The sequence below is a fragment of the Phyllostomus discolor genome, chromosome 3, assembly GCF_004126475.2.
Source record: "Phyllostomus discolor isolate MPI-MPIP mPhyDis1 chromosome 3, mPhyDis1.pri.v3, whole genome shotgun sequence".
In the NCBI taxonomy this organism is placed as follows: domain Eukaryota; kingdom Metazoa; phylum Chordata; class Mammalia; order Chiroptera; family Phyllostomidae; genus Phyllostomus; species Phyllostomus discolor.
In genome coordinates, this window is record NC_040905.2 from 210,733,005 (window position 1) to 210,749,558 (window position 16,554).

The 16,554-nt window shown below is 59.1% G+C and overlaps 1 protein-coding gene across 2 annotated transcripts in view; it reads left to right on the plus strand.

Moving 5' to 3' along the window:
• Positions 1–8,265, plus strand: part of ASS1 (argininosuccinate synthase 1) — a 51,699-nt gene extending 43,434 nt beyond the window's left edge. For both annotated transcript variants that reach the window (XM_036022377.1, XM_028513704.2), the window contains exons 14-16: positions 2,811–2,967; positions 6,672–6,737; positions 8,153–8,265. In XM_036022377.1, coding sequence (XP_035878270.1) covers positions 2,811–2,967; positions 6,672–6,737; positions 8,153–8,198 — 269 coding nt within the window. In that variant the 3' untranslated portion in view covers positions 8,199–8,265. The remainder of the gene's footprint in view (positions 1–2,810; positions 2,968–6,671; positions 6,738–8,152) is intronic.
• The last annotated feature ends 8,289 nt before the right edge of the window (positions 8,266–16,554 follow it).

Below are 16,554 nucleotides of genomic sequence, written 5' to 3' on the forward strand. Positions count from 1 at the left end.
TCAAAGGAGGTAAAAGCTCAGGGTGGAGGAGAAGGGGCGAGGCGAGGGCCCTGGAGGCTTATCCGGGGTAGTTAAGATTAACATCAATTTTTCCCAGGTGCGCCTGCCGCCCGGGCCCCCAGACAAGTCCAGATTGGTCTCAGGCGGCAGCCTGTGCCCCGGCAGTTTGGAGGGGCTGTTGGGGGAGACTTGTCACTTAAGTGATATGCGCCCGGGGCTAGCTGGAGCAAGTCGCTTCACCGCCCTGTGCCTCAGTTTCCTCAGCGGGAGAGCTGGGCTACTAAGGTGCCAGAGCGAGGACTAAATGCGTGGATATTAATGAGACGCCCAGAGCAGAGAGGCCTCACGAGTCCAGCACGTGTTAAATAACCACGGACGCCTGGCGTGGCTTCCGGGCGTGGAGGCGGGGGACGGGGGCCTCACCTCTGGTGAGGGTCATGAACTTGGGTAGCTCTGCCTCTGCCCTGAGCCTCAGTTTCCCACCCTGTAAAGGGCACCAGGCCAGGTTTCTTCCCAGTTCCGTCTGGCCCCCGTGACAGAGCCCACCACTTCACTCTGGTGCTTGGCTCCCTCAGAGGCCCCAGGGTCTTGGGGCACAGACAGGGAAACTGAGGCACGGGACGCCTTGCTGCCTCAGCCCCACTCCTAGATGCCCTGGTTACCATGACCACCGTGTCCCTCTCTTCTTGCCCCGCCCTCACATGCCCTGGTCTGCCCGGCAGAACCCCAGCCTCAGGACCCATCTCGCGTAGGGCACATAGCTCACCCCGCCCCTCACCTCGGTTGTGTCGGCAGTGAAATGGGCATAATGTACAACTCACACGGAGGTGGTTGTCCCCATTAGCCCAGTGCCTGGCCCAGCCCCAGCCCCCCGCCCCAGCGCACGCACGGGCCCGGGACATGCGGGGCGTCCCCCGCCCCAGGCTGGGCCTGTTGGGAAAGGAAATCTGAGTGTGAGACCCCCGTGGGGTGAAGACAGGAGACCCCGAGAGAAAGGCCAGGCCAGGAGCTCCGCCGACGGGCGTCTCTGTCAGCCGCCCGCCTTCAGGCTGGAGACGTAAAGGCCTCACGTCCCGACTTCGTCGGAAGAGGGCCGAGCGGGGGCACCGGGGCAAAGCAGGAGCGGGGGGCGTCGGGGTCCCCTCCCGCCAGGGTCCCGGCCGGAGTCCGGAGCGCTCAGCCGGACGCGCCATCTCAGGGTGTCACTGAGGGGCTTGGGACAAGCTCTCCCCATCCTGGGCCCCTGTGTCCCTGGACACGGTGAGGGCCGGCGGAGGCCGAGTTCCCATCTCAAGTGCAGAACGCTCAGAGCCTGTCCCGCGACCTCTTGTTGAACCTGCACCACCCCCGGGAGGGCGGGTAGGGACAGTACCTCACTGTGCAAACGGGCAACGGAGGCACAGAGAGGTCACCTTGCTTGTCAGGGCGGAAGTGGGATGTGAACTCGAGCGGCGGGTCCCTGGAGAGAGAGAACCCAACCTCTGCCCTCCAGGCCCCGCCAGCCCCCGCCCCGCAGGCCCCCGTGGCCGTGGCAGAGCAGGCCTGCTGTCCTTCCCCTTCCCCGCCACCGACAGCCTCCGCACAGGCCCCCGGAGGCCAGGGCTCCGACAATAGCCCCGGACCCCGAGGCTGACCCGGCCCCTTATCAGGGCTGGGGATCACCAGCCATCTGGCCCCGCAGCTGCCCAGGTGGGCTCACCTTCCCGGCTCCATTTCAGAGAAATCCTAGCCCTCGAGCTGTCCCGTCCCTCCCCCACTCTGGCCGGCCCACCTGCTTGCTGGCCCCTGCGCAGAAACGAGCGAGGAGGAGCCGGAGCTGGCTGACTGCAGGTCTGAGCCTGCCCGTACAGGGAGCAAGCACACACGGCCTTTCCAGGCCTCAGGGTCCTGGGGACCCGGCAGGGGGAGGGGGCAGTGGCTCATTTCTCAGGCACCTGACGCTCCGAGGGGAGCATGCGAAGGGTCACTACCACTTGGGCTGACTGAGGTCAGACCCAGGCCCCCCACGACAGCCTGGCTTCCCGCAGGGCCTCCCCCAGAAAAGCGAGAAGCCGAGAGAGTGTCTCACGGGCTCTGTGGGAGGGTTCGAAGGGCTAGGCCATGCGAAGAGCCTAGCGAGCGGAGTGCCTGCTAGTGTCACATTTGCAGTGACGATATTGCAGGCTGCAGACGACGGTCCACGGATTCCCGGGGGGCGGCCCTGCCCACGGGGAGGGCCTCTTCGCCGCCCTGGGCCGAGACTCCAGCGTTCACAGCAGCCCCTGCACCCAGGGCCTGCACGTGCAGTGAACCCACTAGTCCCAGGAGGGGACACCGAGTCCTCGGGCCCCCCCCCCCCCACGGATGGAGGCACAGAGACATGAAGGCCACATGGCCAGAGTCTGCTTAGCCCCCAAACTGCCACCCAGCCGCTGGGCACCCCCATCGCTGGGCCCTGGGTGGCACTTGCCTGAGTCTCACCAGGTCTCCTGCCTTATAACGCTGTCGCCCTTGTAAAACTGAGCTCCCCGTGGGCAGAGGACGGGGTCCCGTCACTGCGGTGTCCCTGCCACCTGCCCACGGTGGTCCCTCCTCCTGACCCTCAGGGGGTGACCGCATGGCGGAGACCGGGGGGACTCCTCAGCCACACAGTCGCAGGACAGGGCCCTGCGGGCTTGTCCCATGGTGTGGTCGCTGGTGCTGGAACTCGGCAGAGAAGGAGACAGGCTGGGGCCATGAGGGGGTGTGGCCTGCTGCCCCTCCCCAGGCCCTGGCCCCAGGCCGCTGCATGGAGGCAGCCCCCCAACACCCGTATCGCTTCCTCCCCGCAGGTTTCTGGCACAGCCCCGAGTGTGAGTTTGTCCGCCACTGCATCGCCAAGTCGCAGGAACGCGTGGAGGGCAAGGTCACGGTGTCCGTGTTCAAGGGCCAGGTGTACATCCTCGGCCGGGAGTCCCCGCTGTCCCTGTACAACGAGGAGCTGGTGAGGTACGTGTCCCCACACCCGCGCCCCTTCCGACTGGCTTTCTCAACAGCGCCGTGCGGGGCGCCGGGCAGGGCACAGGGTGACGGTCAGGCAGCCGGTCGGCGCCACCTGCACCCCGGTGGGACGCGCAGGCCCGAGGGGGCGGGAGGCACCCGCTGAACCGTCCCCCGAAGGTGGAGCTGGGAAAGGCCACTCCAGGCGGTGAGGAGGTGCGGGTACTCTGGCCCGGCGTGGTCACCAGGGCATGGAGGAGAGTCCCTGAGGAAGCCATCTTCGAGCTGGTCTCCAAAAGATAAGATGGTGTGTCATGGGCAGAGGCTCGGAGCCTTGGAAGGATCCAGAACGTCCCAGCCACTGCGAGAATGCAAGGGCAAGGGGCCGGAGTGGGGGTCCCGGAGGCAGACCTGAAAGGGGAGGACACGACCGGGCGTGTGTGTTTCAAGGGTCCCTCTGGCTGCGCTCGAGCATGCGTGTGAGCGAGGCGGGCACTGGCTGCCGTGGGAAGCGGGGTCCCCGGGGCCCCGTGGGCGGCTTGCACCCTGTTGACGAGGGTTCTGGGAGTAGAGGGAAGCAGATGGACTTGGTGGATATTTAGGAGGTGGAATCGAAAGGGCTGGAGTGTGGAGGGAGACGGGAAGGCCCTGCGTTTTTTTAGGCAGGAGCAGCTGGGTGCATTCCGGCAGCGAACACCGAGTTGAGAATGTTTCTGAGCAGGGCTCGCGCCCTGGGGGGCGGGTTCTCTTTGAGACAGGCCCGGAGAACTATCTGGACACTCGGGCCCGGAGGGGAGGGGACGGGATGGTGGGCTGAGGACCCTGGGGAGCAGCAAGTGTCTCCCTGTCCCCTGAAGCCACGAGGGAACAGAGGGGAGAGTCAGTGTGACGAGCAAGGTGCCAAGCACAGAGTCTTGAGGGGTCCCCACGGTGTGCCAGGCCGAGGCCCCCAGACGAACGCGGCGGGCTGTGTCACAGGTAGCGGGTGCCTGCCCTGTAGCCGGGCCTCTGTTTGCGTCGAGAGAGAGTGGCCTTGACTGAGGAGCGAGGGGTCTGTGGGAAAGGCGGCGGGGGGGGGGGGGGGGGGGGCGGGTTCCCCTGGCCCAGCGAGAGGTAGGGACAGACCCCTGTGGGACAGACAGCCGCCCCTGACTCACGCCCGGGCCCGGCTTCTTCGCTCAGGCTGAGGCCGGCTCTCCCCGCCACCCCACCCTGCCCCCCCCCACCCAGGGGGACAGGTGAGAATTACCGCCCGAGTTTTGTTTGGCAGTCAATATAATTTTTCTCTTTCCCTCTCTTCGCCGTGTTGCGTTTCTCCCCCCCCCCGCCCCCGCCCTCCCATCTTTCTAAACACTTTATAAGCCATAAATATAACCGAATCAGTTTAGATCAGTCGGGGTAAATGTCAAATTATCTTCTCTCTTTCTCTCTCTGGCTCTTTCTTCCCTCCCCCTCCAAATCAACAGCCTCTAATAATCTGTCCAACCCTTCATTAAGCCTCGGAGTCTCACTCGGGGAGATTAAATGAATAAAGTAAAAAGGGAAAGGGGAAAAAAAGAGAGAAAAGCGGGAGCATTTATTCTCACTGTGTCTCCGACTAGTCCCCTTTTCTTCCTGATTTCTACATCGCTGACTTGAAAGCCCTTGAGTGACAGCGTCGCAGGGACCAGCAAGGAAGCCGTGAGAGGCAGCGGGGCTGGAAATGCCGCGGCGCAGTAGGTAGAAAGTAACGTAATTATAGAGCAGGTCAGCGCCACTCGAATGAACAGAAATAAAAGCATAGAGGTTTTCTGTAGACCGTCGGGGGAGGTGGAGAAAAAAAAAAAATCATTGTAAACTCTTTTTCCCAACCCCCGCCCCTCCTCACCAACCCCGAACCACACGGTTCTCAAAAGAGGTTTTTCAGAGCCCGAGAAACGACGTTGCGGCAGCCTCGCGGGACACGGCTGACCCCGGACGTGGTCTCACCTTGCAGGGCTGTGGGGCGGCCCGGGGCCCGCTGGGGGAGGGCAGGGTGTTTGTCATGACACGTGAGAGATGGGGGTGGAAGGACAGACGCACGGGCTAGGAGGCGGGGTGGGGGGGGGCTCCTGACCTCTCCCCTCAGGTGGCCCCCGCCCCCCAACTGAACTCAAGGATCCTTGCGCAGGGGACCGGGTGACTCAGAAGTGGGCGCGAGGCGGGGGTCCCTCTGCCCAGTGCAGGGTGCCCAACTCCAGCCCCTCTGAAGTCTGATGCCACATCCCCTTACAGGGAACTTGCTGGTTGGACACCGGTGGCCTCGGCCACCTGAGCTCTGGAGGGGCCGAGGGAGGTGGAGAGGAGGGAGGGGTGGGGGCGTGGGAGTTCCGCGTGCCGGCTTCACCGCCCCACGGAGGTCAGGGCAGGGCGCGGAGGGGAGGGCAACAGAACCCAAGCTCCGCCGTATTTGGGGCGCCGTGTGGGGTGGGGGGGCAGAGACCCTACTGGTTGTTGTAAAAAATCCACAGCCCACAAAGAGCCCGCCAGAGATCGGACAGCCTCGGGGTGGCTGGGGAAAAACAACAAAACACAGCAGATCCCCTCTGCCCTCCCCCCGCCCCCCCCCCAGTCTCACCCTCCCAGGAAGGCTCCTGAGACTGTTGTGTCCTGAGGCTGGAGCTGGGCAGACAGGAGGACAAGGGGCTGATTCAGGGCAGGGTGTAAGAGGGGGTCCGTGAGAAACGGGAGGGTCCCCCTTTCCCCCAGAGGCACGGAGGGGGTCCCTGGGGAGCCAGATAGGGAGGGGTGGCCTCGCGGAGTCAGATCTGGGACCACAGTGCCCTGAACTTGTCCTCAAAGAGCTTATCACAGTCATAGCTAACAGATGGGCAATCGATTATTCATGTCTGACCCTGCCCCCAACCAGGGGCCCTGTTCTGGTCTGGCTCCTGTCCCCTAGGCACCTGGCACAGCTCCTGGTGGGTAGTAGGTGCTTAATAAATACCCGAGGGAATGGATGAGTGGGTGAGTGAGTGCCGTGAGCAACAGCGAGTCCTTTCCCCGCGCCAGGTGCCGCCTCATCATTTCGTGTGATGCCCCATTTTCTGGGGCAAGACCCGAGTGCGGGGCGCAGGCCGGGGATTTGCCCTGAGCACTGTGATGGGGTGGCGGGGCGGGGGGGGGGGCACACTGGGAGGCCAACAGAGGTGGTCGCCCTTGAGCGACTGCGGCTGGGGAGGGTTTCGGGGGCAGCTCAGTGAGCGCGCCCAGAAAGGCGAGGACGGTGGAGTATGGCAACCGTAGATGGGGGGGGTGGGATACCCGTCCTGTGAGCACAGCTGCAGCCGACCCGGCACTTTCCGTGACCCCCTGGCAGGGTGTCCGGGTGTGAGAAGGGGTCAGACAGGGTCTCGCTGGTTGGGCAAACAGGGAGAAAGGCAGAGCAGGGGCAGATCATGAGGGGAAGGTGGGGGGCCGCCCTGCAGCTTGCCAGCCCGGGGTTGTCCCCGTGGGCAGCCCCTGGCCTCCCGGCCTCCGGGCCCCGGGACTGTGTCGGCTGCCCCCGCCCACTCCTCAGAGCTGCCACAGCCCCGAGGGCAGGGCCGGCTCCGGGTGTGTCCTCGGTTTTCCCGGGCGGCGCGGGCCCTGGCTGGCCGGGACCTGCCCTTCCCATCGGGGCGGCGGCTCTGCCCGGCCCCAGAGGCCCCCCCGGGTGCCGGGGGTGCTGACAGCCGTCTGCTCTCTCCGTGCAGCATGAACGTGCAAGGTGACTACGAGCCGATCGACGCCACCGGTTTCATCAACATCAACTCCCTGAGGTGAGGCGCTCTGGGCCCTGGCGGGCGGGTCCTGGGGCCCCAGGTGTGGGGGACGGGCTCTGCTGGGTCCTGGACCACTCCGACCGCTGCTGGGCCCTAGACAAGCCCCCCACCCCCGCTTCCCGTGCCCGCGTTCACGGCACCCTCAGGGCCTGCTTCAGACCCAGCCTGCTCGAATCTCAGCGGGGCCAGAAGGCACAGCTGTGGCAGCCAACAGGGTCCCGGGCACTTGGGTCCCAGGTCCCGGGGCTCTGCCCTTCGCCTCTGCCAGTTGCCGGCACCCTCTCCAGCTGCAGGGACTCCAGCAGGAGCCCCTTTCCTGGGCAGACCGGAGAGGAGCCTCAGGAGGCCCCCGGCCAGCGCCTGCCTGCATGTCACCCTGCCCGAGCGGCAGGTCTGGCTGGAAGCCATCCTAGCCACCACCCAGTGGGGTGGCACGTGTCTGAAGCCACTCAAACCGGGGTCCAAATCCTGACTGCAGGGCGGTCGGTCTCAGAGCCCGTCAGGACATGTGGGAACCCCACGTGGGCTTGCAAACTGTACCCGCTGCACCGGTGCAGGGAAAGTGATGGGAGTTTGTGGAAGTCAAGCGTGGGGCCCGGGGCCTGGCCCATAGGAGGTGCCTGGCAGCAGGCGCCCAGCCTGGATGTGGCCCTGGAGCTGGCATGCACGAGGGCAAACAGGGTCATGCACCGCCAGCAGCTACCAAAGGCTGAGCCACTTCCAGGCGTCTCCTAGGTTATCTAATTCCTACACAAACCTGCAATTCTGGAAACAGGCCCAGAGTGGTTAAGTAAGTGGGCCACGATCACACAGCCAGGAAGCCGTGGCGCTGAGTCCAGAAGGGCTGTCTGTCCTGCTCTGGGCTCTTAATTGCCACGGCGCTTCTCCTGGGGGCTCCGGGGTGGGGAGAAGGCACGCGTCCCTCTCCTCTCCCTGACGCGTGCCCTGGGAACGGGGCCACCCAGAGCCAGTCTCTTGTCCCCGGAGCCAAGCCCGGGAGAGACGCCGAATCCAGCCCCACCACCCTCGGAGCTCCCCGCCGACCGCCGACGCCGCCCTGCCCCCTCCGCCCTCTGTTTGTGTTTTACGACTATAAACCTTTTTAAACGGCTCCGACCGAACACACCGGGTTGTCATAATGGCCTCTTCACGTCTCCCGTTGCCGGTTAAGGGCTTTGTCTTTGACAATGACAAGCAATGTTTTCTCCCTCAGATAAATTAATTACCTTAGCCTGATTGGAGGGCAGGAGAGGGAACGGAGGGTGGGGGGGGGTGGAAAGACAACTTCACACACATCTTAACAATCAGCTGCTCCCCCCCCCACCCACCCCGGCTCTGCCTGAATTAATTGAACTGAGTGCATGTTGTTATTGTTAATTTACATTTTTCTTTGTTTCGAATCTGGTTCACAGGCTGAAGGAATATCATCGCCTCCAGAGCAAGGTCACCGGCAAATAGACACGCTGACAATGAGGAGCTGGGCCTCCTCACTTCGCCCATCTCCCAAGTAGGAGCGCTAATTGTCGTGATAATTTGTAGTTGTGACTTGTCCTCCGGGGCGGGGCTGGCAGCCTCGTGGGGGTGCTGGCCCCCCCCACCCCGCTTTGTTCCCTGGTCCCCCCCTGTAGCCCACAAAAGTGGTCAGTGAAGGGAAGGTTGGGGGCTGGCTGCGGCGAGGAGCTGTAAAATGACAATTAAAAAGAAGATGCATTAGCCTTTTGTTTCTTTATTTCTGCAGAAACAGGGTTAAGCGTGCCGGCGTCTGTGTGTAGTCAATCACGTTTTTCTTAGACCAACCTTTGTGTTTTCTGAGTGCTCCTGAAGGCCGCCGCCTTTTGCCTGAGAATCTGTTTATCTGGGAAAATGGACCCTTCTCTCCTCCAGCAAAAAGAAACAGGGAATCCAGGAGTGCCCACCTGGGTCCGACCCTGGCGCTTGGCACCAACGGTGGCCCTGTGACACGTGCCAGGGAAACCAAGACGAGGTTAGGTGACATATTTGGAAGCTGTCCTGCCCACAGTGGAGGCCGTGGCTGGCCACGTGAGTCTTTGCCACTACGGCTGGAGCCTAACTGTGGAGGAAGAAGAACCCCGAGGAAAAAGGGGAGCCTGAGGAGAGGGGTGAACAGAGCAGGCACAGAACCCAGTGGGCACGGCAGGTGTCCGCCTGGGCCACATGCTCCCTTCTGCGGCTCCTTCACAACACGGGGCCCCACGGAGCGGTGCTGCTACTGTGAGCCCGCCCCCTTGGTCATATCTGATTGGAGCATCCTGGACACCCAGGCAGAGCGGGCCAATCAGAATCTCACAGCCGGGAATGGCACCTGGAAACGTGGCCAGACTGAGAACCAGTCAACCTAGGCCTGGTGGGGTGCCTCGTGCCTGGAAAAGCAGGGAGGGAGAGGATGGGAGAAAAGGGGAAGAACTGGGGAGTGTGGTCGAGGATTTAGGATTCCGGCTGCCATCCTGGTACGTGTCACCCGAAGCTGGTGGCATTTCTTAACCTGGGTTATCCGGGACACCCTGGTGTTCTTGTGACCAGTCACCACCTAGGGCTGAAGCTGGGCGAGCGAGTGACTGCCGCGTAAAACCGAAAGCACCTTCCCTGGGCCGACGCCAGTGCCGGCCACCCCGGGCCCTCCCCAGGCTCTGGTCTCCACTCCACTCCTTTGTCAATGGGGGGTTTCCTTCAAAGGAAGTCTCACCTTTAGAACTTCTTTTTTTCTCTGATTCTAAGAGTAATAAATGAATTACTCAGTGTATATTAACTTTGCGGCAAACACTCTGCTCTATACTGTATTTACATGATCTCATTGAATCTTCAAAACCGTGCTATGAGGTAGATGCTTTTATCTCCATAGCAACTGGGATGCAGAAAAACTGCTTTGCCAGCATCCGCTCAGCTAGCGAGTGACAGAGCCAAGAATCGAACCGTGGCCCAGCTAACACCCAAAACCTTGTGTATTTGTGTCCTTAGCCGTTGTGATAGGTGGGCTGTGACGTCCTTAGAAAAATAACAATCCTGTAGAAACAACTATCACCCAGCATGTGACCACCCAGTTACAGACACTGCTTATACTTGGGATATTTCTTTCCAGTCCCATTTTTCTACGCTGACAAATACTTTTGCAGAGTTATTAGGCTGAACTCTTTTAAAAGCAGGTGTCATGCCCTGCTCTTAAAATTTAACATGACATCATAATTTCCTATATCATTAAAAAATTCTTAAACACTTTTAACAACTATATAATATTCCATTCTATCAGGAGCTCCTTACTTAACCTTTCCCCATTCATGGATTTAGTTTTTTCCACATCCCAAGGTGTTTTCCTTCCTTTTGTTGGATTTTGTTATTTTTAGGAGTTGGTTTATTAGCTACACTTCTTCGGGCCTTTTTAGTAGTTTCTCTAGAGTGTTCGATAAAGATCGTGAGCTTACCACAGTCTGCCTTCAATTATTATGTCGGTAGCACCGCGTATTTCACGTAATAACCGTACAATGGTACCGTCTCAGAACAGTTCACTTTGAGCTTCTGCTACGTAGGTTACTTCTACGGAACCCAGATTACACTGCCGTGGTTTTTGCTTTAGATAGTCAAGTACTTTAAAAAGATTAAAAATGAGAAAAGAATGTATTTTAACCTTGGTCCTCGCGTAGGGTTGGTGATGTTTCTTTCGTCAATGTGGATGGAATTCACCAGTGGAGTCATCTGGGCCTGGAATTTTCTCAGTGGGATGCTTTTAAAGTGTAAACTCAGTTTCTGTGATTAGACAGGGTTATTCATATTGTCTGTTTCCTGTTGGGTCTACTTTGGGTAATCTGTGTCTTTTGAGGAATTTGCTCCTTTTATTTAGGTTGTCAATTTTATTGGCATAAAGCTTTTCATATTTTTATTATTCTTTCAATGTCTGGAGGATTAATAGCCACGTCCCTCTTTCATGAATTACCCTGGAAATTCGATTGATGGAACTAGAAACTCACCATTTTTTTATTCCTCTGTATGCAATGTCTCTTTTCTCGGTCAGCTTTTCAAACCCTGTTTTTATTGCCGATTTTCAGCCATGCAACTATGGCTGTGTGCTTTGCTGTGGTTTACTTACACTCATTGTATTTCAAGTTCATCGAGCCTGAACCTGTGGGTTTTAATCAAATGCGGGACATTTTGGGCCGCGTTCCCCTCGAATGTGTTTGTCTCCCCCGACTCTCCTTTCTGAATTGTTCCCCAGGCCTCCGAGACTCCGTTCCTCCTCTCCGTTCGGTCTGTCTTCTCTCCAAGGTTTATTTCATTTGGTGTCTGTGGCGATGCCTTCCAGTTCACCGACCTATCCTTCCGCACTGTCCGATCTGCTGTTCCCTCAGTGGCCGAGTGTGTTTTCCACTTTGGGTATTTTTTCATCACAGTGTGGGTCGCTTTCCCACATCCCATGTCTCAGCACCACGCGCCGGCCTTCCCGCACGCCCTTCTGCTCACGGCGCACGTTCCGAGCGGCTGCTTTCACGTCCTGTTCTGCTTGCTCTGTCATCCCCACCTCTGCTTTTTGCTCCTACAGACTGATTGTTCTCCCAGCTACAGGTCCTGTTTTCTACTTCGTGTGGCTCATTATTTTTAAAATTTAACAGCCCTGTCTGGTGTGGCTTAATGGATTGAGCGCCAGCCTGTGAACCAAAGGGTTGCCAGTTCGATTCCCAGTCAGGGCACATGCCTGGGTTGCTGGCCAGGTCAGGTCCCCAGTAGGGGGGTGTGTGAGGGGCAACCACACATTGATGTTTCTATCTCTTTCTCCCTCCCTTCCTCTCTGTCTAAAATAAATACATAATCTTTAAAAAAATAAATGTTAAAATTTAACAATGTGCATTGCAACTTCACATGGTCAGATCCATGATTTTCTTATATCCTCTTACAGAGTGTTGGACTTCTTTTGAACAGCAGTTGTTTTTAAGGTTTTATTTATTTTTAGAGAGGGAAGGGAGGGAGAAAGAGAGAGAGAGAGAAACACCAATGTGCGGTTGCTGGGGGCCGTGGCCTGCAACCCAGGAGTGTGCCCTGACTGGGAATCGAACCTGCGACGCTTTGGTTCGCAGCTCACGCTCAATCCACTGAGCTACGCCAGCCAGGGCTGAACAGCAGTTTAGTTACTTGTGGATTGGTTTGATTCTTTCAAGACTTGTTTTCAAGTTCTTTCAGGGCACCTGTAGCCTTTATTCTCGGGATAATTAAGCTCTACGTGTAAGGTGTGGCCTTTCTAGGGTTTCTACCTAATGCCTCGTGTCCACTAAGGTCTCTTTACACTGGTCAAGGAAACCTGAGCGACTTCCTCCCCTGTACACGATTCCCAATAATTTTCCTTTCCTCAAAAGTTATTCTTGTGCAGTCTCAGGATATGGCTCTATGAGAAGACCGATGTCACCAAAGATGTGACTGGACACCCATGCAGGTGGCTGGCGTGCTTTCCCTTCGCAACCCCTCCCTCTCTGGTCAGTGCCAGTCCTGCGTGTTCTAGCTGCCTTGGCCTCTCCAACCCCCTGGGTCTTCTCCGCCCAGCCAGACAACGGGGCCCTGGGTCTTGCCTCCCCCATCCTGCAGTTTGGGAATCGCCTCCAGGCAGAAGGCCGGCACCAGCGGGGCTCCCCTGGCTCATTTCCCTTCTTTCGGTCATTGAATGTCTGGAAATAGTTGTCCCGTGGTCTACTGTTTACAGCGGGACCATAATTCTAGGCTGTTTCGCTCTGGCACGGACAGAGGCGGAAACTGATCCCGGCTCAGGGCCCACCCCTGCTCTGGAAGCCCAAGGAAGGGCCCAGGCACCCGGGAGCCATTCCGAGCCGACATTCATGCCACAGCCCGGTACCTGCCTTCACTCACGTCCTTGTCCCTCCCGTCACGCCATTCCAGCCACCACCCGCAACCCCGGCATGCCACTGCCTCTGTTCTTAAGACCACTAACCCCATCCCCACCGAGAAGGAGGCAGGAAACTACCACTTAGGGCATCTGCAGCACGGCTGCTTTTCGTATGCACAGTCCGGCCCCATGGTCTGGGCTGGCGATGGTTTCAACCGACAGCCCGGTTGCCACCAGGACCACCTTGCTCGCCAGCTCTCAGATTCCACAGCAGGTGTTAGCTCACTGGGAGGGACTCTGCCTTCTCTCAGGGTGGATTCCACCATTGGAGACCCCAGCCGTAAGCCATAGGGCTTCCATGAGGGGGCCCCAGACCAGCACGGAAGGGCAGGTACACCCAAATCAGGTCACTCTCCACACTGGAGGTCTTTTTCTAGGCACGTTCCTAGCTCTCAGGTCAATCGGGAAATTCCAGTAGCTATTGGGATGTAGACACCCATGCTGGAATCTCACACCCTCTGTTACTGGGGCTCAGCCGGCGTGACCTAGTAGAGTGATATTAACCATTACAGAGCCTTGCCCTGGCTGGGTAGCTCCGTTGGGTTACAGCATCTGCCTGATACGCCAAGGTAGCAGGTTCGATCCCCGGTCAGGGCACCTACAGGAAGCAACCGATGAATGCATAAATAAGTGGAACAACAAATCTCTCTCTCTAATAAATAAATAAAGGTTAATGGTTTTGCTTTAAAAAATTTGTTTTCTGCAACCCTGACCGCTGTGGCTCAGTTGGTCGGGCATCGTCCCACGAAACAAAAGGTCGCTGGTTCAGTTCCCAGTTGGGGCACATGCCCGGACTGCGTGCAGGTCAGTCTCCGGTCCGGGCACATACGAGGGACAACCGACCGGTGTTTCCCGCTCACATCGATGCTCCGCTCCCTCTCTTCCTCCTTCCCCTCCCCTCTCTCTAAAATAAGTACATTTTTAAAAATAAAGATGCTAGAAACTTTGAGTTTTATGGAAATAATTAGGATTATTTCTGAACCCAACATACGCCCAACGTGTTTCGGTTAACACTCTCGTGTTTCCCGCCCGCCGTTCCGCACGGGCCCGCTGGTTCCCACGCTCGTGACGCGGTCGGTTTGTGTCGCGGCGAACCCGCACTCTTGTTTCGTGTTCTCACGTAGCATAATCGCATCCTTCATCTTCTGCATCGTTGACTGGCTTCCTAACAGACTTGAATTACACACTTAAAGTGGGTGAGTCTTGTACAAGGTGTAAATGACATCTTAATGAGGCTGTTAAAATAAGTGTTGTCTGATGTAAAGGAGAGCACCGGGCTGGAGCCAGGCTGGGGGGGCGGGACAGGGGCACCTGGTCAGCGTGGAGCGGAGGGTCCTCCGGAGGCAACTAGGGGTGCACCGGTGGGAAGGGGGAGCGGGCAGCAGCTCGGGGACCAGGCAGAGGCTCCCTTTACTAAAGCCTGGCTACTTCCCCTTCTCCGTGAGAACGTGGGCGAGGACTTGACCCCCCCACCCCGAGCCCGGGTTCCTCTGTTTGTAGGACGGGATCACATGGCGCCCTTTCCTCCCAGGGACACCGGAGGACCGTCAGGGACGCAGCCGGGTCTCGTCACCCCTCCACGGGAAAGGCCCTGCCCGCCACACCAGCTGTCGAGGCAACTGAGAGCCCCTGCACGTGTGCCCTGGGTGGGCAGTTCGGGAGGCCCTGTCTCCCCCTCCTCCCCACGGAAGCCTCGCCGCCATCATGGTAGGGGAAGGAGGGGGAAGGAGAACCCCGTTTTTCAGAGGAGCCTGCACAGATCTCAGTTCAGGTGGTACCTCTGCCACTTCCTAACCAGTGACCTGGGGTGACTTCTTTGGTATTTCTGAGTGGCCTCAGGGTCCTCAGCTACAAAACCAGGCCAACAACAGTGCCCGCCTCGCAGGGGCCCATCATTACGCTGCAACCTGGGGCCTCTGGGCTCCAGCCTTCCCGCCGCGGTTTGCCCGCCCAGGTAGCCTGCCTACGAGGGGACAGGCGTGCCCTTGATGTGTGAGTTGGGCGTGTGTGAGCATTTGATTGTTTTTGTTATAAAGTCCCAACTTGGTGACTGGGTGCATCTTGTTTACTGGTGGCCGCTGTCTCTGAACTGCTGGGTCGTGAGGAGGGTCACTTGACCGGCCCTCGAGGTTGAGGACCGTGTCATCCAGCTGTCCCTAATAAACCCTCAGCCCTGGGCATTCCTGGGATGGGTGCCATCTGCCTCACAGCCTGCAGGCACCTGGGAGCGGTGACTGTCCACGGTGCCCGCCATTGTGTCACATGGCACCCGGCACAGGGCTTGGTGATAAGAGGCTCTCGATGCAATTGTGTTGACAGATGGATTGGCTCATCCTATGGTATCATTTTATTAGTTTTTCTAAATCCCCTTCCTTTCCCAGCTCCTGGCTGTGTGGTGGGAGTTTCTCTTGTCCTGGGCAGGGCAGGGGGTGGGGTTCCTGAGAAGTCAGGGGCTGGGGGGCTGGCCCTCAGCAGGATAGGCTGAGCAAGCACCCCAGGCCCCTCTCACCTTCTGGACTGGGGAGATGAGGAGGGGTCCCGGCCGCCAGCCAGCCAGCCAGCCTGGCCCCTCCTCCCAGGCCCCCCAGCCTCCTTGGAAGAGGCACACCATTCCTATTCAAGGGCAGACATGGAGTGGGTTCGTGTTGAGGCACAAAATACATCCACACAAACGTGTATGTGTGTATATGCACATACATGCATGCACATGCACGCACAGATGCATACACACGTGCACACTCAGTGAAGTACACGGGTCTCAGGCGGACGGCCCGATGAACTCTCCCCCGAGCACCCTCCAGCGTCACCACCGCCACTCAGGCAGACACAGTGCACATGCCCAGGGCCCTGGTGGCTCCCAGGCGCCGCGGTAAGGCTGTTTGAAATAACAGTGTTAAAAAGGGAAAGGAGGATGCCTTCCTTTTTTAAAAAAAAAGTGTATGAGAGCATGTGGGGCAAATAGGAAAGCTCAGAGCCACCTGGGCTTCCCCTGTCATATCACCCAAGGTCAGGGCCGGCAAGGACGCCCTGCCTGTCCGGTGACAGCACTGGGCTGGGCCTGCCTCCCGCCCTGCGGGGTGCTCTGAGGGCGGGAGCGAGGAGTGAACGAAGGAGGCCGCTCCTGCCTCTGTGCCCTCACTCCAGCAGCTTCCTATGAAGGTCTACGCTCACACGCGGGCAGCGTGCCCTGCCCCGTGCCGCGGTCAGGGGTGGCATGGCAGCGTGGGCAGGGAGGGGGCACGCACAGCCTCCACCCTCACAGACCTGCCCCAGGGCCCAGGTCTTTCTGTTTCCAGCGCCAGAACAGAGGGAGACAGAGCAGACCTTGGGAGCTGCCAGCAGGCCGGGCTGTTGGGCTGGAGACCAAAGTCGCAAGGTGCCAGGGTGGAGCAGAAACCGGTCATCTCCTGGCCCCAAAGCTGCTACTCTCCACTCATATACTGGCATCAGGCCGCCCTCTCCAACTGCAGCCTGGCCCCGCCCTTCCCAGTCCCCATGGCCCAGCCAGATGTCCCCTCCAGAGGCTCTGAGCTGACCGTCCTTTCTCCCCTTCACCCCGTGGCTCACATGCCCCTCTGGCAATCAGAGAGCACGTGGAATAGAGATTCAGAGGCCAGGCCTCCGCCAGCCCGAACCGGCCCACCTGGTGGGGCCGCCGTCAGCTCCACCTGGGTCTGGAGGTGCCCAGCTGCTCCAGGGAGGGGGCTGCGGGGCCCCGGCAGCTGGGCCGGGCGCCGGGCTGATCGGCACGCCTCTCAGGCTGGGGAAAGGGCTCGCCTGGGGTCAGCACAATCGATATCTCATCTGCAGCTCTCCTAGCGGAAGTGATGGCTATTGGAACATGGTAATGGGTGTTTTCTAGTGGAAGAGACTAATCTTCCCAGCTGTGGAGGGCTCCGCAGGTGGCCCGCTCGG